Genomic DNA, 25,539 nt, shown 5'->3' with positions numbered 1-25,539 from the left:
TGATAAAAAAAATTACAAGAATTTCACAGGAAACGACGAACAACCATTTAAATCACGTAGCATAACTAGCGTCGCTCTACGATGTCATCAGTACGAACTCTCCTATCGCGTATACCGTCATGCACACCACTTCTACGACCACGGATGCAAGCAATCAGGTCGTTGTCAGTGTCTCCGATATGTCGTAACGAGACAATCGACCCTAAAATATCTTCCATCGTCGATCAAATATCGGGATTAACGCTCCTAGAAACTGCTGGTCTCGTCAAGGAACTCAAAGTAATCATTACATCCATACACTCTGTCAAGTCCATTAGCGTTTTTTGCTCACATCAAACATCACACTCATTAGACACGACTAAACATTCAGGATGTAGTCATGCCATCATACCAACCATCATTCGCTGCTGCTCCTGCTCCACAAGCTGCTGCAACTGAGGCTGCTGCTCCAGCTGCTGCTGAAGAAAAACCAGTGGAAAAAACTGAATTCAAAGTAAAGCTCGAAAAGTTTAATGCTGATGCTAAGGCCAAGATTATTCGGGAAATCAAGACGCTGATTCCAGGGTCTAATCTCGTTGAGGTAAAGCATCGAGTGTAGCCTGCGTAGCGGATACAATGTCTCTGTACGGTTTTTTGCTTGATACACAACTATTTACTCACTCCTACCTATCTTTGCAGGCAAAGAAATTCGTCGAATCTGTACCAAAGGTCATAAGAGAAGCAGTCCCCAAAGAAGAAGCTGAGAAGATCAAGAAATTATTAGAATCTCTAGGCGCTACCGTCATACTCGAATAGAGTATATTCGCTCAACAGTAGATAGTAGTAAACACGTAGTAGACAACTAGATATTGTTTGTGGCACATGCATATGATATTGTTGATTCACAGGTCACATCCAAAAGATTCTACACAATAAAAACACATTTCCATCTGGCATCCTTCCCCCAACAAAACATCTCGTGTATCCGTTGTCTGTGTTTTATGATAACTCTGCATCCTCCAAATATCTATAATCAAACCTAGGAAACAAATAGGTTGAGTTGGAAAACGAAATTCGAAGTCCCAAAATATGCTGTACCTGAATTCACACTTCTTCCGCTGGCACCATGCACCTTCATAATCAAAATAGATGTATGTGCCTTGCTCATACTCGTCTGTTATGGATTTAGGCTCTTCATGCCGTTGAAACCATGTCAAGTACTTTTTATGAAATCTCCAAGATTGTCGTTTCAGTTCTCGAGCAGCCAAGTACCTAGTATCGAATGGGTAACAATACGTTAGACGGAAATAGAAGGGTGAAGAAATTGAGAGCAAGAGTCTGGCCAAAAAAACCGTGTGATTATATAATGATCCAACTTACTGCTGGTACGTCCCCTGCTGATAATAAAAGATGAAGAACAGGGTATCAATATCAAACTTTTCAAACATGGCTAGATTCTCAAGTAGCGCCAGCGGTGTTTGAGGATAGTATCCAGGTGTTGGATATGGACTCTTTGGCATGTAATGCTTCGGCCTAGTATTAAACATTCGATTCAGACTTTTTTTTCTTTCATTTTGATGACAACTCATACAAGATATCACACTCACTTTTCTGAATCAGACGCATCCGGCACATACTGAAAGCTTGTTTCCATCATGTTATGTATGTATCCAGGTTCGATTTGAGCTGCCAGTGCTACGAGATATGTAAAAACGCTGGAATCAAGATGCAAAAAAATCATCTCGAGTCTGCAATATGCCTCAAATTCGAACTCACACTTGGCTTTCGTAGCTTCAAACGAGTCAACCAAGTCAGATAATCTCTTATCCACTGTCTCAACCGTTTGATCATCTTTTGGTGCTTCTGGCGTTGTTGGTATCCGCGGTTGCGATGAAGCAACAGAGGAAGAAGTTGTCGGAGAGGGCTGCGATAATGACAATTTTTCACTTGATGCTGGTGGTACAGTTTGTATCGTCGATGGAGTTGCTGCTGTTCCAGCAGCAGTGGCTGGCGGTCGGCCTCCAACTACATTACTAGATTGCTGCTGCTGAAGTGGTTGCTGTGACGTTGATATGGGTGATGTGACTGTCTCTTTAGGGACAAGTTTAGCTGTAGTAGGAGATATTTCGGGCTTACCAACAACACTGGCCGTCGTTATTGGTTGCCCTATTGAAGCAGCAATGGGTGCTGAAGATATAGCTGCTGATGCAGCATCACCATACCGCACTGGAGACACTTTATCAGCAGCTGAGGATATAGCAGATGTTATAGTTGATGCTGCAGATGGCGTTATTGAGGATGTTGCGGCCGCACTACTAGCAGTTGCGGCAGCAGCAGATACACTAGCTGCTGCTGCATACCGTTGTGGTGGCGGCACTACATCTCTTGGTGTTGGGACGCTTGCAGGTATTGTTGGTGATGATTTTGTTATCGATGACAATGGTGTTGATGGCGCTACAGTCGTCGAACCAGGCCGTGATGTTGTTGACGCGGCGGCGGGTATTGGAGCAACTGTGGCAGGTTTAGCTTTACCTGTAAACGCAAAAAGCTTCGATGAGAACAAGCCCGAGACAAAAAAAGTGCTGGGAAATTAAAGGTATTCACCGTCGTCCTTTGAGGCCACTCGTTCCACAGCTAATTTACAAGTGTTGGAATTAGCTCATTCAGGAGCTTAAAGGAACAATGTGCACAAACCTTTTGGAGGCAGCGGCGGTGTTGGAGCGACGACTTTGGCAGCAGCCTTGGGCTAATAAGATATTCATTAGTAATTAATCACAATCGTCGGGCCCATTACCGTGATCGATTATGGTTTGCACGTACCGGCTCCACCTCGATGTCTTTACTAGCCTTCCTCTTCTCCTCTTTGGCTGGTGGTGTCGGTGATATCTCAGGCGAGCCCTGATTCCGAAATATGATAACCCATTTTTTGGTCAAACAAAAGATTTTAAACACAAACTTACCTCTCTATCTCTGGGGGATCCTGGTTCTACATACAAAAATTGTGATTATCAGTTGTTTTTTTCTCAGGCCTCATGCCGAGAGAGAAAAAAGCGGGGCTAGAGGATGATGAGCGGCAGAACATACCAGCATCGCTATCATCATTCTCCTCATCTTCATCATCAGCAGGCAAACCATACAATCCAGCCTCCTCCAGATTCAAATCATCATAAATGCCTTCATCTTCGTCAAATCCTTCATCATCACAAGACTCGACATAAAACGACACATCATCCTGTATAGATTGAACTTGATCAAACGTCAGATTCCCATTCTCCAGTAATCTCAATATAATTTCCAGCTTGTTTATATGCCATTTATGTCGTTCCAGTAAGTGTTCAACGGAATTTAAGCGATCTTGCTTTGATGGATCGGCCTTTTTGTTCTTCTTTATTGTGGATAGAAGCTGCTCTTGTTCGAATTCTAGCTTGTCAATCATTTCCTGGAGGGATTCGACTGTTCTGCGAATCCAATCTGCGAGGGATTCACGTTTAGCTTCTTCGGGATCTACTTTGCCTGGCTGTAGTAGCCCTTCTTTTGAGAATGCCTTTGTTTTCAGTTCTTTTTCCATTGCCTTGAACTTTTCCATTTGCTGTTTGGGTTGTTGGTACGTGTGTGAGTGAGTGTAAGCAAGGGTGATGAATAGATCAAATTGATGCATATCTGCAAAATTGCATGATTGACATTGTAACTTGATTGATTGGGCGAGAGCGTATAGCTCCAAACACCTTCGTCCTCTTCAGCAGCATCCACATACAAGCACCAACACAATCATCAAACTACTCACGGATTCTATCAGTTTTCTGTTGTCGAGCAGGGCTCTCTTGTCCTTTATTTCGTTTGATGACATCCATGTTTTAATTTGGTCTCGATATCTCTGCAATTTCTTGATTTCCTTCTTCAAGTCGCCCTCAAACTTTTCCTTTTGGGCGGCATTTGTAGCTGTGGATATTTTCTCGAATATGGACTCGAATATCTCGACACCTTCAGCGACTTTTTTCAGAGTTCGTTCGATTTCAGCTGTGCGTTAAAATGGGCGAGAAGAGTAAGCTGTGATTGGTTGAGAAACGAAGGAAAGAACAAGTCAAAACATTCAATAATGTACTTTGTAGTTTCCTGGCAGCCATGACTCAGATGCAACTTAATATACAACAATCCAATGCTCCCAAACTCGACATCCAAAAATAAGTATTCTGTCGGCAATGTGATAGGAGGCTCACAACACGTTTACCAACAGGGAAGCACTGTAAAAACAAGTAGAGCGTAGCTTTTCCACGCGTGGATCAGTAAGAGAACGAGTTCTATTCAGTACCTGTGTGAGAGACAGCTCTAATAACACGTTCAAACTACCTAGATCTGCACCGATGAGTGTCGCGTCAATCGTACTGCAATGGATGAAGACAGCATGTCGCCATCATCACGCATCGCTGTATAAGCCAATACTAGCTGCCCGACGTGTGTATTCAACCACACAATCACCAGCATCACCAACATCAACACCCAAAATATCGTCCATACTGCCACCTGCAACAAATCCAACTGCATCATCATCAACTAAAGTATTCAGACCAACAAAATGTCCATCATGTGGAGCCCCCTTCCAAACAACACATCCCGATAATCCAGGCTACCCTGCAAAAGGCCATACGTGCTGTGAGCGATGTCGAAAAATAAAATTCGAAAACATTGCTTCAAAGAGATCCATCACGGATATCGGCACGCTATGGAAGCAAATACATGCCGATATACTAAAGCACCCTTACCCACACCCAGAGTCACGAGTCCATGTCGTGATAGATTGGAGTGATTTACCTGGTAGCATCATACCAAATCTAGCACAACATTTACGGACTCTAGTAGATCCACGGTCACCACCGGGCAAAGCACAGCGGGTGTCGATTGTCATTAACAAGATTGACTTGTTGCCCAACAGAAGGAATAATCTCAAGAAATATTTAGAACCGTGGATACAAGACTTGAATGTCGGTCATATACATGTCGTATCGGCTCTATCTGGATACAACATGAAGGAATGGTTGAAATCTATATCTAGTAGACGGACGTACTTGATTGGGACGACAAATGTCGGGAAATCGAATCTTATATCTGCTGCTAGAGTTATACTGGAAGCTCCTCAAATAATTCGAGACAAAGGATACGAAGCGGCTGCTACTCTGAAGAAATTAGGTGCTGCAATCGTTAATGGTGAACTAGTGCTTAACAGACGTCGCCCCGAATCTCTGTTATTAAGTAGTAGCATACCAGGAACAACAGCAGATATAAATGTCGTCAAGCTGGGTGAGCGTCATACACTTATAGATACTCCTGGCATCCTAAATCCCGAACAAATAACCAACTATCTAAACCCCAACGAACTAAAACTCGTAATCCCGACACGTCCACTCAAACACCGACCAATTAACATCCAATCTGGACAGAGCATTCTCCTTGGCGGCCTAATCCGCATCGACGTAATCGCAACAGAACCAGACAAGAAAAGCATTCAAATAACACCTCACATATCACATAGAATCAGACCACACATGTGTGGAACACATAATGTGCAGAGCTTACTAGATAAACATCTCGGAAAGGACAAAGTACTTATACCGCCGCTGCGACGAGATTTCCCAAGATGGATTCGGGCCAAGGAGATTGTAATGGAAGGGCCTGGTGGTGGTGCGTATCTGGTGGGTGATGTGGCGTTTGCAGGGTTGGGGTGGATTAATGTTTCTGCTACGGTGGATAAGGTTACGCTTGTTATTTGGAGTATTGATGGGCTGGGTGTTACTTCTAGACCGTCGTTGTATATGGGAGGGCCGTATACGCCGATACCAAGGACGAAGAAAGCAAGTAGCAGTAATGATGGGCAGTAGAAGATAGAGAGTTGTGTGCATAAATTAACTGTATCATGTAGATCAAAATCAAGATAGCTCATTCATTCAAACCAAGATTTTTTGTTTTTACTTTCTAATATATTTGCGACATACTGGGTTAAACTTGTACAAAGAATGTCTGAGCGATTACTGTACCTAACTCTTTTATATAGAACTACATGACTTCTTGCATAACTTTGTATATGTGTTGTTGTGATCCTACCCTACCGGCGACGACGAATCCTTTTGCGCGGATTTCACAACTGGCGCATTCGCAACAGGCACTTGCTGCTGCTGCTGAGGCACCGCAACAATATGCTGCTGCTGCTGATTCGCATCTAAAACAACCACCACCGGCGCAGGCGACGACTGCACCTCGTTGCCATCCCGTCTCTGCATAGACTCTATAGCACTAGCACCACCTCTCAACCGCCCCGCGATCTTCTTGCTACTTCGTTTAGGCGGCCTAGCAACCCATTTAGCATCCATGCCGGGCAAGATATCGTAATTCCGCGCCCGGAATTCATCTACAGTCATGCTTGTCTTTGCATGTAATAAATATGCGCCTGGATGTGCTTCCAGGACGTCGGGTATGGATATGGGGAAGTTGCCATAGTTTACAATGAGTTCGCTATGCACGTATAGGGAGAGGAGTCTGCGTTCTAGGAGTTCGTCGTCTGCGTACTTGATCTAGGGTAGTTGAGAGTTGAGGGGAGGGGTTATTTATAGGAAATGCCATTCAAAACGAAGGAACATGTTTGACTTTTCGAAGCGCACTGAGAACTCTTTCAACCAACCCAAAAAAATGCACTAGACAATCTCTTACCGTCATAAATAATGCTTGATCAAACGGCCAATGTCTATGCAACCCCGTAACAGTTGCATTCAGAAGCTTCAAGAACCCATCCGAAATCTTATATAGTGCGTTCCCATTTATATGTGCAGCAGTAGCACCCAGTTCAGAGCATGTATCATCCGGTAACAAATAGCATTCACCTTTAAAGCATGATCCAAGTATATAGAAATCATCCGATATAGCACGTTGGTATAATTTGTCTAGCCACCCTGATCGAACTGGGAGTACGTCAAGTTCCATCCAAAATACGTATGGGAAGTCCTGTGGTGTGTTAAAATAAGTGGGGCTACATGCGAAGGTTTACGGTGTCGCTTTCTTTGGCTCGAGCATGTTTTTTTTACCTGTGCTTGAAACATAAATCTTGAAAACATGAGATTCGGACCTGCAACCCAACCAGGTACACCCCAATTCTTCTTATCATACACGTTCTCCTTTTCCGTCATTATGATTTTCTATGTAAGTAAAGGTGGTGTGAGTGGGTGTGTGATGTTTTGTGGCAGTGACAAAAAACAGACTGGGATGACGCATGTACACCCATAACACATACCCTGAAATGGGTCCTCTTAAAACATTTGTGCTCATCAGCTTTCCACACGCGCTTAATAAACTCCTCCACCATATTCGCGTCCGACAATAACCCTGCGTACAGAAACACCAACTCAGCATTCGACGATGAATCAGCACCACAAGGAGGCACATCCTTCCATTTAGCCAGGAATTGTGGCAGGCCGTCGAAATCTTTGATTGTTATTGGTATTGTTACTGCTAGTACAGGCGGTTGTTGTATGTTTGCTTGTGATTGTGAAATTGATGATGGTGGTTTGGTTGATGCACAGTCTTCCACGAGTAGAGTATTAGTGGTGGAACTGTGAGAACCGAGATTGAAACACCATATTATAGTTAAAATGATGGCGACCATCAAGAGTCGTAGCCAGGATCTGCCATGTAGTAGGGCGAAAAAGTAACTCATTGTTATCGAAGTGATAGATCTAAGCAACGAGTAGATTCAAGTTAGATCTGATGTGGTTAGTATAGCATTGACGTGAAGGAATATGTAGTTCTCTTTTTCATACCTGCCTGTTCTCTGCAACCAAAAAGCAGGGGTAATAGACAGGATGTTTGGAGAGATGCAAACGATGCGAGCACGTCTATAAATCGTGTGTAGTGGAGTCTCCGTGGTTGCAAGCAGTTTTTGATTTACTTGATAAATTTAGTTGAAGGTACAAGACCCCAAAAGTCACGAAACAGCTGAAATCAGCCTCAGATTCTGATCAGACACCTTCTCACACATGGAAAGCCGCGTTTCTTACGCGTTTTACGGCACAGGACAACACCAGAGTAAACTAAGAAAGCCCGATAATTCTTCGTACTCGAGGTTCAATTTTTCCTGATTCAGTCGTCGGGTGCCTGTAACTCGAATATCAGAAGTCAACTAGCAGAGACAACCACCACTGATAATTCACGGGAAGAACATACCGTACCATGTCTCATCAGTCTGGAATTCGTCGTAAGTAGTCTGCTTTGGTTGTTATCGGTGTGGTAGCTTTCAATGTTCAAAATCTAACTGTGCCGTTCTATCCTACTAGCCAGTCCCGAGTTGATTCAAACATTCTCAAAAGCAGGTCAATCAACTAGAGCCATCCAAGTCATCATATCTGACGGTAGGCCATCTTATCTGCGCGTCGCATCGTCATGTCGCTTCACGATCATAACATTGATCCCAACATTTCACGACAATAGAAACTCTGGTGGCAAATGAAACAATAAATACCTCCTCAAATTTTGAAAACGATTTCTCAACCTTCCAGTCATGGTTGACTCCAACTGCACCGTGTTTCGTCCTCTATCGTATGGACACACTGACCAAGACTGGAGATTATGATTGGTTGATACTGCAATACGTGCCAGACAATGCAAAAGTGCGCGACAAGATGCTGTATGCCGCTAGTAGGGCAACATTGACCAAGGAGCTTGGAGATGCAAAGTTTGTTGATTCGTTATATGGAACTACTCCTGTACGTAAATTGAGTTGATTCCGCATTCGCAATAGGGCTGTTCTTATCAAGGCTTCATTTTTTTGTTGCAGGCTGAATTCACACTGGACGGGTATAGAAAACATGTCGCTGCTAAGAATGCAGAAGCACCAAGAACTGAACGTGAAATGGAAATGGCTCGCGTGAAATTAGCAGAAGTACGTGATTTCTGCCTATTCCCGTTTCACTGCAGCTGCTTGTAGCCTCATCTTCTGGCTTCTATAGAGTGGAGAAATGGGTTCATCTGTAAGAAAGACTCTCGTGGCTTCAGGTGTGAGCTTCTCCTGGAGTGCCGATGCTTCCAAGCGATTACAAGAGTTTAAATCTAAAGGGATCAATCTCTTGCAGCTGGTGAGCATGAGAACAAAACCGTCGTATGGTGGCTGTTTACCAGAAACTCACACTTTCCAATGCTCTGGTCGCTTTAGAAAATCGATGAAGAATCAATTGAAACTGATCGAGCAGACATATCATCGCCATCCGACATTTCCGCCAACGTATCAACCACAAGCCCACGATTCGTGTTGTATCGATATAAAAACCCAGGTGATTCTTCGGATGCTACGATATTCGTGTATGTGTGTCCTGGAGCTTCGAAAGTCAAGGAGAGAATGCTGTATTCTTCAACAAGAGGAAATGTTATTCAGGTTATTGAAGAGTCGTTGGGTGCTCTTGGAAAGAAGGTAAGAGAATTGATTTGAGGAGTACATAAGTCTTTATGACGTTCGCGCTGTTTTTGTGCTCGTGGTTATTTGCCCCTATGATGAATTTGAAAACATGAACGCTGAAGCCTCGCAATACTTAGGTCGAGATTGACGATCCATCAGAAATACAACCTGAATGGCTGGAAGATTTCCTGTTCCCAAAGGTCGAAACGTCAACAACATCCAAATCATTTGCCAAACCAAAAGGACCTGGTGGTGCACGAGGAGCTACCAGATTGACAAAAGTTGGTGTATAATCATAGAACAATTTCCAGTAGCACTTTGTGTTGCGACTTTGTGTTTGTAGTAGAGAAAAATGGTTACAAAAATATTTTGTTTACATGTGCTCCTAATTAAGATTTGTTTGGGATTTGTTGGTTTTTTGTTGTAATATCACTACGGCGACCGTCTTTTCCAAACATCATGTAATTACTATTCATTTTAAAGCAGCAAATCCCATCCACCAGAAACAAAAAATAATCCGACCACCTATATCCCTATAACTCCTCCTAAAAAATCCCCAATAACCATCTTTGTAATAATGGTAATATGTCTTGCTGTTCTGTTGTACTGATTTTTATATGTAATTAACCTGATTCATCTATTTGCAAGCTCCCAAATTGAGCACCTGGATAACGCTGTGATGACAATCCACCATTCCCATACTTGTTTGGTGATGCATACGACGACATGCCACTACTATTCTTTAACAAGGATTGATGTGGTGGTGATGTGGGATACCCCATGTACGAAGTAGGACCAAAGTTAGGTTGTTGGAATTGATTACTGGCGTATTGAGGCATGTATGAGGTAATGGGTGGGTTTGGAGAGTGTGATGGAGTTGGGAGATGCGAAAAGTATGCATTATTGTTATTATTACTATTATTGCTGCTGTTGTGTGTAATGGTGTTCATGTTGTTGTTTATAGTGCTAGTGTTTGTGGTGGCGGTGGGTGCGAAAAAGCTGGATTGTGGCGTCAATGGAGATACGATATCTTGAACTGACATGGATGATTCGGCACCCAATTGCGGGGCAGCTGATGGGATGACTGCTAGTTCATCTAATAATCTCTTGTATCCCATAGCATTATCTTGCAGTTCCGGCATGCGACCCAATACTTGACGAGTTCGCTCTCCCAAACGAATCTTTTCGTCAATGGAGACACAAGCTGAAGCCAAAATCTTTTGGATGACGGAGACTAACGGGTAGATAAAAAAATCGACACTGTCAATATCAAGTAAACTCGAGTTTGTTTGGTGAATGTATTGTGCTGACTTACCACCATGGACTTGATCAGTCAATATCTCCTCCAAAACAATGTCATCTCCGAAGAATATAGCTTTGAGAATGACATCTCGAGCATCCAATTCGATTCGTTGAGTGACTAGAATGCAAAACGAAGTTAATTGTGTTAGGGACGATGTAACGAACAGACTTGCAAGACATTACCAAGTTTCAAGATGGTGGCACTAGCCAACTTGTGTGTACATAATGCTGCAATATGAGGTGCTATTTTAGGAGCCAATACACGGAATCGTCCAGGCAACGAGCTGGTGTCCAATAACCAAGTTATGAGAATGGCTCCATTGGGATTAGTACATAATTGTACAGAGTTTTGCACGACGGCTATAGCCACATGCTTTTGTTGCCTCTTGGTAGTATATTGGGATTCCAAGCAGGCTCTCATGGCTCGAGCACCAAATCGTCCCTGAGCAATATCAACCACTTTTGAGTGCATTGCATCAAACACGAATTGATTACGGTGAGCTCCAAGTCTCAAACAGCATTGTACAACGTAATTCCCGAATTGATCCAATAATAAAGGTGGACAGTATGCTCGTAAGGCCGTGACGATGACTTGGATTTGTTGGGTGGTTTTGGCGCTATCAATCATCTTTTGGACTGCCCAAGTACCATTCTTATGAATACCTATTGCTGCCATATGTGGTGCGACTTTTTCTAGCAATCGTAATCGATGTTGGTCGGTACTCTTGTCGACAATCTTTTGGATGACGACGTTTCCAATGTAGTCTAAAAGGTGAAAGAGTCGTTAGAATAAATGCTCTGTTATCGAGATTCTTTTCCCAACCCGGTTCCTTTCCCACATATCTTCACACATTAAGTCATCCAACAACTACCAAAGTACTCACCAGTACACAAATCGACAGTATCTTCCAAAATCTCTTGATATATCAAATCTACTTCCTTCAATGTAATATGACCTTCTAGTCTCTTCCTCATATCACGTAGACGATTTTGGTCGACTCGTCGATTGACACGAGGTTCTGGAGGTGGTGGAATGGTGGAAGCATAACTATCGGCATCGAATGGCAACAATGACAAATCTAATGAATCGGCACTAGCTTGCATATGGCTTTCATAACCATTTAATGGCGGTTGTTGCTGCTGTGGTTGATTGCCCATCAGCATTGACATTCCATTCGAAGTCATTGTTGGAATACCACCCATTAGAGTCGGGATTCCTCCACCTGCATATAATATACCTTGAGTACGGGCACCCAATGGTGAGAAGGATGGAGCATTGGGATCCATGGATGCATCACGAGCATTTGCCGAGGATGAAGATCGAGTTGGTGTTGACATTATATAGTTATATGGTGGCCTCTCGTGATCTGGTGATGAGCCTGGAGTAGCTACACCACTTGGCACCTTGGCAAAGTTTATCTTTACAACTGATCCACCAATCTCTCTACCATTCATGGCTTTTCGAGCTTCCATGGAATCCTCCAATCGTTCGTAATTGACAAATCCACAATTCTTATGTGTCAATACACGGGCAGACTCGATTGGACCGAATACTCTAAAGATGTTTTCCAACTCAGCAGGTTCTGTCATGGGAGGGATGTTGCCAATCCATAATGATTTTGTTGGTTGCATGCCTTGGTTATCGCTGATAGATTCAGCTTTACCATACCCTACTCTAACTATACAGCTGCCTACTCGACTACCTTGCATTTCATCACGAGCTCGTATAGCATCTTCTATTCGTACATAGTTGACAAAGGCACACTCCTTATCGGTCAAGATTCGCAAGGACTCGATTACACCAAATGGAGAGAAGAGGGACAACAAGTCGGATGGAGATATGGTAGTATCGATATTACCAATCCAAAGCGATCGAGTTGGTATTTGTTCATGGTTTGATGGTGAGTCGGCTGTAATGAATGAATTTTGATCAGTCTATAAAGCTTGGATGATTGATATGATATAAAATTGATGAAGCGAATCTTACGACCAAATCCATTTGGACTACCATTTGGACTACTCTCGCCCATATATAGATGTGGCTACGGATGAATTTTGAAAAAAGTTAAACAAAAGACGTCCAGGACGATGCATAAAATTATGTAAACTTCATCAAGTTTCATCAATACATTCATTGCAGAGATTCATACATACCATGGACTCTTCTGGGATGGCAGTGGAATTATCAGCACGTGCCAACCGCTCGTTTGCAGGTTTTCTGCTCAGCATGCTCTCGTTATCCAAGCCGGTTGATTCGATGTAAGCAATGGATGTAGCTCGAGGCCTTAATGATGATGCATTATGATTCGGTATGGTGATGGACAGTTGTTCACCAACAGCCATAGAGTATGACCTGCTGCGGATGTGGCTTGGCGACGTAGTAGGAGATGGAGATGTTGGTGACGTGAAGACAGAGCTGTCTCCAGGTGCCCGTCCAAACAGAGCATGCACTCCTCCGCCACTGAAGCCCATATTACCAGGTGCTGATTGTGGAGTATTTAGTGATCCTCGGTCTAGTGCATCGTCCAATCCCAGTAAATCCAAGGTTCGGACCAAAGACGCTGTTTCTTCTGCACCACCACCACTCATCAGATCTTGACTTACATTTACATTATTGGCTGATGGCGTAGTTGGTGTTTGTGGTTGACCTGGCTGCCATGAGGTGGCGAATAGGGAAGGACCAAATGCAGTCGATATATTATTTGCAGGAAGAGAGAGCGATCCAGCTCTAGCTCTTCCGCTGGCTACAGCTGTGGTTGGAGGAGTTTGTTCAACGACCTCGTCCTTCAACCCCTTGGAGGTGTTGTAGGATGAGAAGGTTTCTGCTCTAGTTCGTCGAAGCCCGCTTGCGACAGCGAGAGCAGGGTTGATGTGCAGTTGATTGTTGGCTTTATTTATGGAAGCATTTGATGAGGACGAGTTTGCTGATGATGGCGAAGGGCTATCGAAGTCGGAGGCTTCATGCAGCGATTCGAGAAAGAATGAGGGTGGTGGTACTGGCGGCATACTGGAAGATGTAGAATATCTGATGGAATCACCGTTTGGAGGTGATACTACGGATGGAGCTAGTTTGGTTGGCGATTCCATTGTTCTTGAAAAGATGACGGAGAAGGTATTTCGGTGAGTTTATCATGTTTCGGATTGTATTACATGGATTCAAACAGACATCAACAGGTAATAACTGCAGTTCTTTGAGCGAAAGGGCTGAAAAACCTGTGCGGCACACTTGATATGAGATTACTTACATTGGCTGATCAGCATTCCCAGTGGTCTCTTCTATACTAATAAACAGGGGCTCCAGCTTTTCAAATACAATATCTATGTGTGCTTTAGCTGTCAGCCATGTTTGATGCCCGTCAAAAGTTGCAGGAAAAGCGAGAGGCGTTTCTTGCATCCACACATACCTGAGCTAGAAAAACTTGATTAAGGGAACCGGTCAATGGTTTACTGCAAGCTTACTACAGATGTAGGTTGCTTCTGTACCAGTTCTATTTCACTGGATTGCTGATTAGCTTGGTTTAAGTTTTTTGGATGTTTTCGGGGACTCGAGTTTTCCGACAACCAATAAGCTCGGCACTACAAGACTCGACTTTGGTGATATAAGAGACGGACACAGGCTATGCTGAGAGCCTGTCCGTGTCTTGCTGGATTCTAAACTTCTGGATCTTAGGTTTTCTTCTGATTATGGTGAGCACCTTTGGCCACTTTTGGAGATCAAAAATTTGCGGCACAGCATGCAATTCGAATATGCCACCAGACACTTCGATCTTGCAAACTGACGCGATCTGATGAAGGATCTTTGAATGATGCCCAGCCCAAGGTCAAGTTTCTGAGGACAGGTTTGTTGATCGTATATCACCGACGAGCAACCTAGTTGTTTTTGATCCAGAATTGGGACTCACCTCGATTTCGTTCGTCTATTATGCTTATGTTGGTACAAAAGGTTGGTTGGAAAGCCTGGCTGCTCACTTTCTGGTTTAACGGAACTTTAAACGAAAACCTAGAAACTTGATCAACCAGCCAAGACAATTGGGGAAAACGAAAGGACAACCGCAAAGGGATGAGCTCAGGTACTGTTGCAACGTATAGAACGAGCTGAACCAGCTGAAACCGTTGTTGTCGCTGGAGGAGGTGCTGTGTGTAGCATATGATCTATGAATGCGGTTTTGGAATTTGAGCACCTTAGCTGCAAAGTGTCGTCGTCTGTGTGGAAAGGGATCTCGGGCTCAGTATATAATCGTAGTGCTCTCATGGTGTAATGCTGCAACGTTGGAGAACGGAAAGAGATCAAGTTTGGTCAACAATGTTTTGGATCAAAACCGTTTGAATGACTCTTTAACTGATCTCTACGCGCCAGCCCATTCCAGATCAGTTCTAGCTATAGCAGATATATTGTTCATGCAGGTGCGAAGTAGCCTTGTTCGATGTTGTTTATGGCCGCCGTGGTCCTTAATATGTCGGGCGTGTCCCAAATTCGACTTCATCACAACACAAACGGCCAAGCCCTTAAAGCAAGACAATCAGCTCACATCGGAACATTGTATGGACAGCACGCCAGTAATGTTGGCTCAAGACAGATTATGGGAGTCTGATACAGAAGGGCGCTCAAGAAATCTAGTCGAGAAAAGGTCTAGTGCTTTCATCAATTCTGCCCAAAACGAGGCGCCAGGAACCTTTGGTAGAACCAACATAGAAAATTTAAAGAGTCAGCTAGTAAGCCCAAGTAGTGGTAAAGCCTCCTTTGAAGACCTATCTGCTCTATTCTTGCCGTCATCAACTCGCAATTCATTCACCTCCCGGGCTGCCAATTCGACGCGAACTTTGGGTTTGCCGCCATCGCCGCCACCTCCAACTCCATTAGAACCTATATTCTCTCATCTTAGCCCACTGACTTCCTCTTCTACTGTTGGCGCTCTGGGTTTCTTGAACCCTCACTTATCAGATCAAGCTCCTCAAGCTGCACCCGCTGCAGAAAGAGCTGTATACTCGTCACATAATCTATCTAGTAATAACAGTCATCACCATCATCACTCTCATCAGTCAACCTCGTCTCATCACCACGAACAGACACATAAAGGAACCTCTATACCTTTACGTATCTCAACCTCGTTTGATCGTAGTACTCTACCCAAGTTTTTAGAAGCTAGAAGGGCTCGTAGAGGTCTACCACCAACCCCTACGGACGCCCTCTTGGACTTGGAACTTGATTGGTTGCCCAGTATGGCTGATATTGCAGAAGAAGGATCTCATATAGGTTTGGCACGTAGATCGTCGCTTATGAGTCCTAGTACATTGAGTGCCCGTACCTTGAGTGCCATCGATGGAGAGATGGGTCTAGGAATGAGAAGATCATCGTCAGGACCGATAATCAGCTCAACAATCTTGAACTCCGCGACTTCATCATCATCACCACCACCACCACAACAACAACAACAACAACAAGATATGAACTCAGATAGTACCTCTCCAACAACATCCAACGATACGGATTCGTCGTCAATGCCATCACCTCCTAATTTTAATAGGACATCGCAGACATCTATCGTCCCGCCACAAAAAGTAAACGCCAATCTTAATAATCAGATTAGTACGAAACCTCCCACTGTAAATACTCAACAGCAGGCACCATCCAGTATTGTATCCGCAAGTGCACCACCAACTCCAGCAGCATTAAGTGTACCTCAGTTGCAATTCTCACCAGTTGGCTCAAACACGGGTGCAGGATCCTTATGGGTACTAAGCTTTGTAAACTCTATATCGGCCCCAGCTACTCCCATGGAACCAGGTGTTCCTCCTCCTCCACCAACCCCTGCGGTGTCCAGTGCGGCAATGCAAAGTCCAGGCCTTCAGACTCCTCAACCACAATCTTCAACCAACTCAACAACAAGTACCAATACAGGTATATCAGCACCACCGCTTGCTCCGATCATCGATTCAGCTTATGGATCTACGTCATCGCTAATGAAGAACTCTGACGAAGTCCTAAATCTAAATGTTGATGAAGCATTGAGCATTGCCTTGCAAAGTGTTGCATTGCCTCGTCAAGACAGTATGGGCCGCCGTGATAGCTTGAGTATGTCTATGAACAGTCTGGAAGAAGCTTCAAGGATGTCAAATGGTCGCAGCCTCAGTGAGCATGCTATCGATGCATACGACTTGGCAAAGTACCCGACTCAACAACAAGTGACACAACCAGGAAATATGACTCCTATTGTAAGAAGCAATGTTTTGATATAGTCTTTAGGTATGATCTGATCTCTCTTGTCGCTTCGTTGTAGGAAATCATGTATCAACAGTTGCTCGCCGCCCAAAGTCCCATGACTTCAATGTACTCATCGGTATGTTTGCTAATAAGCCATGTTTCCGGGTGGAGAGTACTTGTGCAGACGCTTTGTACAGCTTATTGTTCTTGACGTTCCGTTCGTGGAGTTTTGTCCGAACCATCCTCGCTATTGTTTGTCATAAGTATCTAACACAGACACGTTCATAGGCTCCACGATTCCCTGCCCCTCTATGCCGACACTTCTTGGCAGGACGATGCTGGGCACAGAGTCATTGCAGGTAAGCCTCTAGCATATTTGAGACCGACGTGTCAGGCAAGAAAGTCCAACTCACAGCTGACTCCACATCTGTATCACCTAGATTCTCCCACTCGATTGGACCAGCTCCAGTTCCTCAAAATCACGTTGTGGTCAGACCTCTCTGCAAGCATCACTTGGTCAACAGGTTGGTATATTTCTGCCAATGTTTGTCTTCATGTTGTTGACTTCTCTCTAAATAGATGCTGGGCAGGAAGCTTATGTAGATTTGCTCACTTGCCATCTCCAGGACTAGGACACGAAGCCAACACGTCCATGCCAAATTACCAAACTCACTCAAACCAAGACCTCTAAATAGCAACTTTTAATTTTGTTTACAACACCTTTACGCTTATATTTGAACGATATCCTAATCCTAATCTTTGCATGGGAATTTGGCTTTTCAATGGTCAACCCACCCACATCTTTATTATAAGGACAATGAATTAGTTTGTTATTTGCATTGGAACCTTCGCATAAGCCATCATATAATTGGTAATAAGTTTGCATCATTGATGCCCGACATAGCATCAAGTACGTGTACAGCAGTAGTGAATTGACAGAAACGTGTAGAAACTAGTGAGAAATAAATATGTGCAAGAGAAATACAAATGGAATAATTGAAGATGAGCAACGTGCTTCGATGTGTAAATAATTATATGAGAGCTTTTTCAGCAGCTCTAAGCTTGCCGCTTCGTGACCTCTTGTTGGCAAGGATTTCTTCCCTTGTTGGTTTCACGACTTTCTTAGTCAATGTGATGAGAGATCCTGCTGCTTGACGTGATTTTAAAAACTCTTTGACTATTCTATCTGAAATTGGAAAACATGTGAGCGAGTGTGCAATTGAAGAGGGCCGTCAGGGAACGTACCTTCTAACGAGTGAAAGGTTATAACGATGATTCGTCCTCCTTGTTGAAGCAATGACTCTGCTTCTTCCAGTCCTTTCTTGAGTTCATTCAGCTCATCATTAATATAAATCCTCAACCTATTCGCAAACACATGTCAGAAACAATATCCAATAGGTTGCCTGGGTTCCACGCACCCTTGGAATGTTCTGGTTGCTGGATGCTTGGCTTCGTGCCGTCCAATAGCTTTCGCGACAATCTCCGCTAGTTGTCCTGTCGTTCTGATAGACGTGACGGCACGTTTTGCCACTATCGATCGAGCTATCTTGGCTGCGAATCTCTCTTCGCCGTACTAATCAAGAAAGACATCCAGAAACTTGTATTGACGAGACACCAAGAATCAAGAATCTTACATTTTGGAGAATACCTGTGAGTTCCGACTCATTAAACTCATTCACGACATATTCAGCAGTAAATCCTTCAGAGGTGTTCATCCTCATATCCAGCAGTGAATCATCTTTAAACGAGAATCCACGTTCAGCCTGATCAAGTTGGAAGGACGAGACACCAATATCGAGTATTACTGTATCGACTTGTGGGAAGGTTGGTTGAAGCAACCTTCCCATCTCACTGAAATTTCCATGTATAGGAACGATTCGTTGCGGATATAACTTGGCTAGGCTGTTGGCTCTTGCAAAGGCTTCCAGATCACGGTCAACAGCAATCACTTTGCATGCTGGAAATGAGTCTTGTTGGAAAAGGTGAAACCTTGTGAGCATATGCGGCCAACAAACAGTAGAGTTGATCGAAAGCACCATAGTACCTAAGACAGCTTTGGTCGTTCCACCACCACCAAATGTTGCATCCAAGATCAGTTTAGATTCCGGTCTCACGAAACTCAGAGTCTCGTGGATCAAAACCGGCGTATGTAATGATCTCCGCGAGAATTTGGGACTCAGAGACTGATGGATCAAAACTCGCGTACTTAGTGTTCTGGACTTGATGCATCCACGTGCGAACAGCATCAAAATATCACAATGAGGCCAGATATGGCTATAAATCGTGTATATAGTAAGATACCGTAATAATTGAATACGAGAAAAAAAAACTTGGAGGTTCAGTCTGATTTTGCAGAGCTATCGTTTAAAGCTTGAGATTTGGTTTGTTTCGACAACAGGTTGGTGGGGAGAAGAAAAAGTCCACGATGGTGCGATTACGTGGTTTGCGTCTTCTTACCGGTATGACGTGTTGCAATGCAGGCTCTTTTCTCCTTCAACTGATCTTATTGCTTATTTTGAGTGACGGCTTGTTCTTATTCAGTTATTTGAACTAACGTTTCTAATTGATGGTGCTTTTATATAGTTCTAAATTGTGAACGACGATTCCTGTCTTCCTCGTCTCATTGGAATGCTGAAATCGCCAAAGGTAATTGAGATGCGTGTGACATGACGTTGCAAGTTCGACTTCGCAAGCAAAGACATCTAGAATCGATGATTGTTGCTATATCTGGCACGGGAGAATCTTACCCTTAATTTTGACACTAGATGCACCTAAACCAACTCCAATCGGCACGCCCTACTCAAAGCTAACCATTGGAACACCGAAAGAAGTGTATTTCAACGAGAAAAGAGTTGCCATTACTCCTGAAAACACAGCACTGCTATTGAAGAAAGGATTTAAACAAGTCCTTGTTCAGTCTGGAGCTGGTTCTGCTGCTGAATTCTCGGACTCGGCTTATGTCAAAGCAGGAGCAACAATTGTGCCTTCTTCTGAGAATGTATATCAGTCAGACATTGTACTGAAGGTGCGACCTCCACAAGATGTTGCTGGTGTCTCGGAAGTCACTCAGATCAAGGAGGGAACTACCTTGATCTCATTCTTGTATCCATCTTTGCCAACGTCAAAAGATGTGATTGAGAAAATGGCAGCCAGAAAAGTAAGATATAATATGATATTTCAATGTTTTGTTGCTAAAATTTGGAATTTAGTTGACAGCTTTTTCAATGGATTCTATTCCAAGAATCTCGCGTGCTCAAGTCTTTGACGCGCTATCATCCATGGCTAATATTGCCGGATACAAGGCAGTCCTAGAAGCAGCTAACCACTTCGGAAGATATTTTACTGGACAAATAACTGCCGCCGGAAAGATGTAAAAATATTGGAGTTTTTGCCAGTTATTTGAAACCTTGGATTCAAATACTTTTCCTATAGACCACCTTGTAAAGTCTTGGTAATTGGTGCTGGTGTGGCAGGTTTGAGTGCTGTCGTCACGGCTCGTCGTCTTGGTGCTATTGTACGATGTTTTGATACACGACCTCCTACTCGAGAACAAGTTCAATCTCTTGGGGCCGAATTCTTGGAAGTCGACTTGAAAGAAGATGGGTCAGGAACGGGGGGTTATGCTAAAGAAATGTCGAAAGAGTTCATAGAAGTATGTGTGTGTCAAAGTCGGTTCAAAGCCACATTCAAGCTAAAGTCAATTTCATGATTTTCTCGTCAGGCTGAAATGGCTCTGTTTGCTGCTCAATGTAAAGAAGTAGATGTTGTCATTACCACTGCCTTGATTCCAGGAAAGCGAGCTCCCATCCTCATTACTAAAGCTATGGTTGAATCAATGAAGCCAGGAAGTGTAGTAGTAGATTTGGCCAGTGAGAATGGTGGAAACTGTGAAGTGACCAAGCCAGGCTCTCTGTACAAGTACGGTGAAGTCACAATCATTGGATACACGGACTTTCCTTCTCGCCTACCAACACAGAGTTCAACTCTCCTCTCAAATAATATTACCAAATTCTTATTGTCTATCGGTGATGGCAAGAGCAACTTTAACATCAATCTTGAAGATGAAGTAGTTCGAGGATCAATAGTATTACAGAACGGTAAACTCTTATATCCACCTCCACGACCAGCTGCTCCTCCACAAGCCCCTGCTAAAATAGAAGTCAAGGAAACAAAGGTTGAGCCTGTAGAGTTGACACCATGGCAGAAACGATCGTATGATGTCGCAGCTGTGACTGCAGGAATGACTTCGTAAGTAGTGAAAGAATGTTTCCGTGAAAGTGTCTTTCAAATACCTATTCTACTAGTCTGGCAGTCATCGGCAAGTTTGCTCCTGTTGCGTTGATGACTTCTGCTTCCACTTTTGGTTTGGCCTCAATCATTGGATACCGTCTTGTCTGGGGTGTAAGTGGAGGGGGGGGGAGGTTGTTTTCCTAGAAAGTTTCTAACTAATTTTGCATTACACAATCTGCTGATGTAGGTCATTCCTGCTCTTCATTCTCCTCTTATGTCGGTGACAAATGCTATATCTGGTCTGGTTGGAGTTGGTGGCATGTTTGTAATGGGCGGTGGTTACCTGCCTCATACAGTTCCTCAAGTCCTCGCGGCTTCTTCAGTCATGATTGCTATGGTGAACGTCTCTGGTGGATTTATTATATCGCAACGCATGCTTGACGTGAGTATAACATCGTTACCTATGTTGAGTCCGGTGAGACGCCAGACACGGCAGCGGACTTACCATTACTCAACAAAATAGATGTTCCGACGATCTACAGATCCACCAGACTATCTCTACTTATACGCTGTCCCTGCTGCTGCTTTCACAAGTGCTTTTGTTTATGCGTCTGCTACTGGAGCCCCAGGTAATATCTTTTGGAGATGCGTACATAATCAAACGCTTACCAACGTCACATCTTGCGCTCTAGGTCTAGTTAGTGCCGGATATCTAGCCTCATCTCTTCTTTGTATATCATCTCTACAAGGCCTCGCTTCTCAAGAAACTGCACGAAGAGGAAACGCTTTGGGCATGTTGGGTGTAGGAACAGGAATCGTGTCGGCTCTATCTGGTGTCGGATGGGCTGCACCAGTATTCGCACAGTTCGCTGGAGTCACTGCTATTGGTGGTGCAGTTGGTGCATTCCTTGGTCGACGAGTCACTCCAACAGAGTTACCCCAAACTGTTGCTGTGCTTCACTCATTTGTCGGTCTTGCCGGTAAACATTCTACTGCTTTTAGCGTTTAGGATTTTCTATTGTAGTTTGATGAGTATTTGTAGTAATTCAAATTTTATCTTCAGCTGTACTCACAAGTGTTGCCAGTTACATGATTCATCCTACCGGTGCTCTCCATCTGACTACTGCATATTTGGGAACATTGATTGTAAGCTCATCTCTAACGTTATGTCAGAGCAACGGCCGCTAACTCATTTCTCATTGCTAGGGTGGTATCACCTTCACTGGATCTCTAGTTGCATTCGGCAAATTGCAAGGAATTCTGTCTTCCAAACCTTTACATCTTCCTGGTCGTAATTTGATAAATGTTGCGATGGCTGCTGCCAATGTTGGAATCATGGGCTACTTTTTGACAGGTGTTAGTCCAACCGTCGGCCTGGCCTGCTTGGCTGCCAATACTGCTCTCAGTTTCTTACAAGGATGGCATACCACAGCGTCTATTGGTTTGTCTACTGGTTTTCGCTGTTTGATTCTGATTCTTTGCTGCTCTAACCGCATTTCTCAAATTAGGAGGAGCGGATATGCCCGTCGTGATAACTGTACGTTTTTCTTAAAATTATGGTTACATCGCATCTTGCGTTTAATAAACCTCTCTGTTATTTTTGTTCTAGGTATTGAACTCATACTCAGGTGTAAGTACTCGCATCATCAGACTTCCGGGTTTTCTAGCCAACCAACAGGCATGATTTTGAATAGTGGGCTCTGGTTGCTGAAGGTTTCATGTTGGGAAACGATTTGTTGACTACTGTTGGTGCTCTCATTGGTGTCTCTGGTGGAATTCTCTCATATATCAGTACGTGGTCTTCGCCTTCTTTGTCATCGAAATTTCTTATTTATCCAACGATGGTTTCTCTTAGTGTGTAGGGCCATGAACCGGTCTCTGCTCAGTGTACTCTTTGGAGGTTATGGAACAGCTGCACCATCAGCTGCATCTGCAAAAATTACTGGCACCGCTACAGAATGCAATGCGGACGAAGCTGCTGATATGTTGGCTAATGCTGAGCGAGTCATTATTACTCCTGGTAAGGACAACACCAAGCGACCAAAACTGCTGAGCTTTAACACTTTCCGAAATAACAGGATACGGTTTGGCTGTTGCCAAAGCCCAATATGCTGTCTCTGATATGGTCAAACTCTTGCGAGACAATAAGATTGATGTCAAATTCGGAATCCATCCTGTCGCCGGAAGAATGCCAGGTCAATTGAATGGTGAGTTTTTCGCGAATAAAACTTATCGCAGCTCGTCTCTATACCGCGTTGAAGGCAGTCATGCCTCTTTGCATCTTTCTCGCTTGGCTCGCAACTCATCACTAATTTTCATTCCCTTTTGTTTAGTGCTACTCGCTGAAGCTAATGTGCCATACGACATTGTGCATGAAATGGATGAAATCAATGATGACTTTACTGACACAGATGTAACACTGGTTGTTGGCGCCAATGACACAGTAAATCCTATTGCTCTCGAACCAAACAGTGTTATCGCCGGTTAGTGTGCAAACCAAAATCAATTTTTCATGCAATTTATTAAAAGGAATGCTATTTTAGGCATGCCGGTCTTGCACGTTTGGAAGGTATTTCGAACGTTGGACGAATTGAATTTAATGCTTCTTAGATTGTTAACACAATTTTATTTTTTAGTCCAAGCAAGTCATTGTCATGAAGAGATCACTTGCAGCTGGTTATGCAGATGTGCCCAATCCGCTTTTCTACAGTACGTTCACTCATGACTTACATATTGAGAAATTCTAATTGACATTCAAAATAGATCCAAACACCAGAATGTACTTTGGAGATGCCCGAAGCAGTATGGACGCGCTCAAGCAAGCAGTCGAAAAGGCACTTGCTGCCAAAAAATAATGCTGATAGAAGTTTTATGTTTATGAAATACTACATACAATTCTGCGCACCCTCAATCTGTTTGCTGTGCTTCACATCAGCACTTGCATGGATTCTTCTCAAACGCAAACAAGGAGGCTCTTCACATTTCGGATGAGGCCGCAATGAAACCTCCCGTGACGTCCTTTGTCGCTCCAACATCTTGTGACTTCCGTATCTGTATTAGGGAAGAGTTTGAGGTTGCGATACAAACATATGTGGAGTCTTTCGTGACTAATCTCTCTCAAACAGACGCTTTTAGAAGCTGAGAATATGAAAAGAGGGAGCATAGGATGCTTAAACTGTCAGTCTTATCATCCTATTCGTTCTCTCCGTATCTGGGTACGAAGTTTGTAACACTTTGAACGGCTCACAACTGACTCTCTCTACAAAAACCTTTTGCAATAGAGCGATTATTTGGATACAGATCCACAACATCACACTTTGTAAGCATCATCTCCATGTATTTGGAACACGTAGCTTATTACGGAAATGTGTCTTGCGACCTTTGACCATCTGGTGGCGACGAATGGCAAAGCGATTCAAGATTGCCATGAATGGAAGCGATTCAAGCATGCGGCCACGATTATAGAGTTATAGAGCAGTGTGCCAATGACGTCCAATCTACGAATTTGTGGGTAAGACTTGAGGATAGGGAGGAATCGTTCACTGAGAAAACGTACGAAGAGACTGTAATTCCAGATGACGAATATTTTCGCGTCCACTGGCTGAGTCTCCTGCCAACACTGGTGCCCTCACAAAACTTGCGCTTCACTCCTCAAAATCCCACACAGCGTGATTCTTGAACTTTCGGCCGTTTTGCATCTTGAAAGCAATGGAAGGAGGAGCGTTGCCAGTTGCATTGCCAGCAGACAATGGCCTAGAGGATGGTAGAATCATTTTAGCGTTCAGCTACGTTAACAACTTCAATTGACAGTCTTCAATCTTCTCCACGTTTGAGCAGCCCCTTTCTGCCGAGTTTGCCGAGGCGATGGCGTTGAAACACCTCTATATCATCCTTGCTTGTGTAGTGGTAGTATGGTGGGCCATCCTTGTCAGAGCCTTTACATCGAATCTCCTTCATGTTGACATTTGAGTCTGTTAGAAATACGTACATCAAGAATGCCTCGAGAGGTGGCTTCATCATTCACAAAAGAGGTCAACATTTGGGCTTTCTCGCACATTGTGCTGGGGTATTGAAAGCTCACGCTAAATCATCGGTTTAGGCACTGCGAGATATGCAATCACCAATTCTCGTTTTCTCCAAGTGAGTCTTGATTCTCCTTCGTGTTTGGGACAAACTCAAACAACATTCGCCCTTCACAGTATACGCGGACGCAAATCCTCCCTCCATATCTGCCCAATTCTTTCTGGTCGTGGTCGTGAAGAAGCTTTGGAATCTAACCAAGACTTACACGAGGATCTCATTCAGTATTTGTGTGTGGGCGTTGGTCATCCCATGGTTAACAGCACAGATATGGAAGTTCTTCTTTTCCAAGACCAACTACTGGGGTCTTACTCAC

The 25,539-nt window shown here is 43.7% G+C and overlaps 8 protein-coding genes across 8 annotated transcripts; 5 read left to right on the top strand and 3 right to left on the bottom strand.

Annotated features, from left to right (window-relative positions):
- Positions 1-81: 81 nt before the first annotated feature.
- SmJEL517_g02477 (uncharacterized protein) lies at positions 82-795 on the top strand (the record flags this gene model as incomplete). The annotated part of the gene is made up of 3 exons (XM_031168405.1): positions 82-279; positions 353-580; positions 679-795. The coding sequence occupies 3 exons, from the start codon at positions 82-84 to the stop codon at positions 793-795; spliced, it is 543 nt and encodes a 180-aa protein (XP_031025686.1).
- A 183-nt stretch (positions 796-978) lies between these two features.
- SmJEL517_g02476 (uncharacterized protein) lies at positions 979-4,103 on the bottom strand (the record flags this gene model as incomplete). Its single annotated transcript, XM_031168404.1, has 12 exons — positions 979-1,018; positions 1,078-1,251; positions 1,360-1,512; positions 1,587-1,674; positions 1,756-2,511; positions 2,584-2,613; positions 2,674-2,725; positions 2,800-2,877; positions 2,940-2,965; positions 3,064-3,568; positions 3,764-3,996; positions 4,082-4,103. 12 exons carry the CDS (start codon positions 4,101-4,103, stop codon positions 979-981), a joined length of 2,157 nt encoding a protein of 718 aa, XP_031025685.1.
- Positions 4,104-4,340: 237 nt separating this feature from the next.
- On the top strand, positions 4,341-5,852 carry SmJEL517_g02475 (uncharacterized protein; the record flags this gene model as incomplete). The annotated part of the gene is made up of 1 exon (XM_031168403.1): positions 4,341-5,852. One exon carries the CDS (start codon positions 4,341-4,343, stop codon positions 5,850-5,852), a length of 1,512 nt encoding a protein of 503 aa, XP_031025684.1.
- A 2,338-nt stretch (positions 5,853-8,190) lies between these two features.
- SmJEL517_g02474 (uncharacterized protein) lies at positions 8,191-9,702 on the top strand (the record flags this gene model as incomplete). Its single annotated transcript, XM_031168402.1, has 7 exons — positions 8,191-8,215; positions 8,295-8,369; positions 8,449-8,723; positions 8,795-8,899; positions 8,967-9,092; positions 9,170-9,424; positions 9,547-9,702. The coding sequence occupies 7 exons, from the start codon at positions 8,191-8,193 to the stop codon at positions 9,700-9,702; spliced, it is 1,017 nt and encodes a 338-aa protein (XP_031025683.1).
- A 330-nt stretch (positions 9,703-10,032) lies between these two features.
- SmJEL517_g02473 (uncharacterized protein) lies at positions 10,033-13,798 on the bottom strand (the record flags this gene model as incomplete). Its single annotated transcript, XM_031168401.1, has 6 exons — positions 10,033-10,643; positions 10,725-10,829; positions 10,895-11,476; positions 11,596-12,621; positions 12,699-12,753; positions 12,866-13,798. 6 exons carry the CDS (start codon positions 13,796-13,798, stop codon positions 10,033-10,035), a joined length of 3,312 nt encoding a protein of 1,103 aa, XP_031025690.1.
- Positions 13,799-15,271: 1,473 nt separating this feature from the next.
- Positions 15,272-17,516, top strand: SmJEL517_g02472 (uncharacterized protein; the record flags this gene model as incomplete). The annotated part of the gene is made up of 5 exons (XM_031168400.1): positions 15,272-16,924; positions 16,990-17,049; positions 17,202-17,272; positions 17,354-17,441; positions 17,493-17,516. The coding sequence occupies 5 exons, from the start codon at positions 15,272-15,274 to the stop codon at positions 17,514-17,516; spliced, it is 1,896 nt and encodes a 631-aa protein (XP_031025689.1).
- A 428-nt stretch (positions 17,517-17,944) lies between these two features.
- Positions 17,945-19,159, bottom strand: SmJEL517_g02471 (uncharacterized protein; the record flags this gene model as incomplete). Its single annotated transcript, XM_031168399.1, has 5 exons — positions 17,945-18,099; positions 18,159-18,274; positions 18,332-18,486; positions 18,548-18,870; positions 18,958-19,159. The coding sequence occupies 5 exons, from the start codon at positions 19,157-19,159 to the stop codon at positions 17,945-17,947; spliced, it is 951 nt and encodes a 316-aa protein (XP_031025688.1).
- Positions 19,160-19,338: 179 nt separating this feature from the next.
- On the top strand, positions 19,339-23,998 carry SmJEL517_g02470 (uncharacterized protein; the record flags this gene model as incomplete). The annotated part of the gene is made up of 21 exons (XM_031168398.1): positions 19,339-19,372; positions 19,497-19,559; positions 19,679-20,070; positions 20,123-20,283; positions 20,346-20,565; positions 20,635-21,161; positions 21,218-21,314; positions 21,391-21,585; positions 21,667-21,772; positions 21,836-22,123; positions 22,207-22,289; positions 22,350-22,584; positions 22,652-22,680; positions 22,753-22,773; positions 22,838-22,934; positions 22,999-23,163; positions 23,222-23,350; positions 23,477-23,626; positions 23,687-23,712; positions 23,780-23,852; positions 23,907-23,998. The coding sequence occupies 21 exons, from the start codon at positions 19,339-19,341 to the stop codon at positions 23,996-23,998; spliced, it is 3,183 nt and encodes a 1,060-aa protein (XP_031025687.1).
- Positions 23,999-25,539: the final 1,541 nt, after the last annotated feature.

Source organism: Synchytrium microbalum (assembly GCF_006535985.1).
Source record: "Synchytrium microbalum strain JEL517 chromosome Unknown SmJEL517_scf0010, whole genome shotgun sequence".
In the NCBI taxonomy this organism is placed as follows: domain Eukaryota; kingdom Fungi; phylum Chytridiomycota; class Chytridiomycetes; order Synchytriales; family Synchytriaceae; genus Synchytrium; species Synchytrium microbalum.
This window is presented reverse-complemented; position numbering and strand designations above follow the sequence as displayed.